At 36.9% G+C, this 2,338-nt stretch overlaps 1 protein-coding gene across 1 annotated transcript in view; it reads right to left on the bottom strand.

Annotated features, from left to right (window-relative positions):
• Window positions 1-1,946, bottom strand: part of LOC135209639 (calponin homology domain-containing protein DDB_G0272472-like) — a 95,430-nt gene extending 93,484 nt beyond the window's left edge. Inside the window, exon 1 of the mRNA XM_064242366.1 lies at window positions 1,866-1,946. Coding sequence (XP_064098436.1) covers window positions 1,866-1,946 — 81 coding nt within the window. The remainder of the gene's footprint in view (window positions 1-1,865) is intronic.
• Between the last annotated feature and the right edge of the window lie 392 nt (window positions 1,947-2,338).

Genomic DNA, 2,338 nt, shown 5'->3' with positions numbered 1-2,338 from the left:
ACACGAATTACAGAAGAAGAAAGAGGACACTAACATGGAAAGGGTCAAGTCAGCCGCGGTGTCTCTCTGCTTTCGTTACTTTGTCCTTTATGGAGGGCCTCTACAAACACATAAAAAAGGCTGTAACTCCATCGTAGTAGGGCGCAATATATAAAGAAAAGACTGCTGTTAAACATCATCTCTTTGCCTGCACGTTTTTTTTTTTTTTTTTTTTTTTTTTTTTTTTTTTTTTTTTTTTTTTGCCCTCTCTCTCCCTCTCTTTCGTTCTTGTCTGTGATATTTCACACACACACACACACACACACACACACATATATATATAATATATATATATAGTATAATATATATATATATATATAATATATATATATATATATGTATATATTATTATAAACTAGGCCTTAGCCTAGCCTGTTACAGCTTATAATAAGAACATTTAAGAAATATCAATCAATGAAGGAACGTGTAAAACTCAGATCACAAAATATAACCATTTAATAATAGAAATAACAAGCAATTACATTGACATTTACTTTAGTAGAAAACAATTCGCAAGTTGAACCAACACAATTATATGAACCAATGAACGAACACACAGACAAACAATTAAACAAACACCTGAATTAAGTATACCAACGAAACACAAAATAAAAGAAAACACACTGACTTACTTTAACAATAGGAAGATGATTATCCTACACCGTGTATACAGGATATGTTGTCGTTAAGGTGGCCTGAGAGCGGACTCTGCCCTCCTCAAAATATTACAAGCCAAAGTAAACTAAATGAACGACAAGGATACTTAAATGACGAACAGTAACTAAAAGATAGGCAAGGATACAAAAGGTCAAAACAGGAAAACAAGTGTTACAAACCTAGTGGTAAGAAGGAGTACCACTACAAGAATAAATATGTACAAGCGACATAATTACAGAGAACAGAGACATGGTATACATAATATCACACTCCTCCCCGTTGAAGAAATGGCCTATCAGGACATTATAAGTTTCATGAAGTGTATTCCAGAAAACTATCAGGAGTCCATGTGGGTCCTGAGACAGGGCATCCGCAATGCAGTTATTAGTTCCTTTGATGTAGTGGATGGTTAGGTCAAAGTTTTGCAGAAACAAAGACCATCTGAAAAATACGTTGATTTGTTAACCTCGCTCGTCCGAGAAAGGTTAGTGGGTTATGATCCGTAAAGATGGTGATCGGGATGTTGGAGAGAAATATATTTCATATTTCTGCAGGGTTAGGATGATTGCCAGCAGCTCCCTTTTTCTACGGTCGCATAGGAACGTTGGTGTTTTTTGAGTTTGCAGGAATAGTAGCTAACAGGATGCAGCATCTGTGTGTCACTGTTCTTCTGCATCAAGACAGCACCAATGCCAGTATCACAGGCGTCAATCTGTATGATAAAAGGTTTTAGCAAGATCAGGAGCAACAAGGACAGGATTAGAGCAAAGTATATTCTTTAGTTGATCAAAAGCTTGTTGACAATTAGAAGACCATACAAATTTATTTTTGGGGCTGGTTAGGTCAATCAAGGGAGTGGCTACTATACTATAATTTTTTACAGAATTTCCTGTAATAGGAGGTCATGCCTAGAAATTCTTAAAAGACTTTTCCTATTTCGTGGGACAGGAATCAACAATAGCAGTGATATTTTAATCTTTTGGAACAATTTCTCCACTACTATGATGTGACCTAAATACCTAACCTTCCCTTTACCAAATGAAGATTTTCCTAGGTGAATAGTAAGTCCAAACTCCTGAAGACGACCAAACAATGCTTTAGTCGATGGATGTGCTCATCCCAAGGTGTCAGATGTCAAACAACAATATCGTCGATGTACACATATGTACCATCAAGATCCTGAATTCACTATTCACCAATCGCTGGAAGGTGGCAGGGGCATTGGTTATTACCAAATGGAAGCCTCTCATATTGGAATAATCCAAGGGGGTTGTGAAGGCAAGATATTTGCTTTGCTTTCTACTATCTGTTAGTGGAATCTGATAATATCCACGCAATAGATCGATTTGTGATAAATATTTATTTGGCATTACCAATGGCATCTAAAATGTCATCAATCCTTGGTAATGGATAGCTATCTTTGATAGTAACATTGTTTTTTTATTTGGCGAAAGTCAGTGCATAACCTTACTTTACCGTTTGGTTTTGGAACTAAAAGACATGGTGACGCCCAAGCTGATGTGCTTCTAGTTGCCAGTCCATTCTTCCAGTAAATACGATACTTCCTCCTTCATCCGTTGCTGCTTTTCCAGGCTGGGTCCTGTAATAGTGTTGACGAATTGGTCGTGTACCCGGCTGTAAT

Source organism: Macrobrachium nipponense, chromosome 11, assembly GCF_015104395.2.
Source record: "Macrobrachium nipponense isolate FS-2020 chromosome 11, ASM1510439v2, whole genome shotgun sequence".
Taxonomy (NCBI): domain Eukaryota; kingdom Metazoa; phylum Arthropoda; class Malacostraca; order Decapoda; family Palaemonidae; genus Macrobrachium; species Macrobrachium nipponense.
The sequence above is the reverse complement of the archived record's forward strand: the minus strand, read 5'-3'. Positions and strand labels throughout refer to the sequence as shown.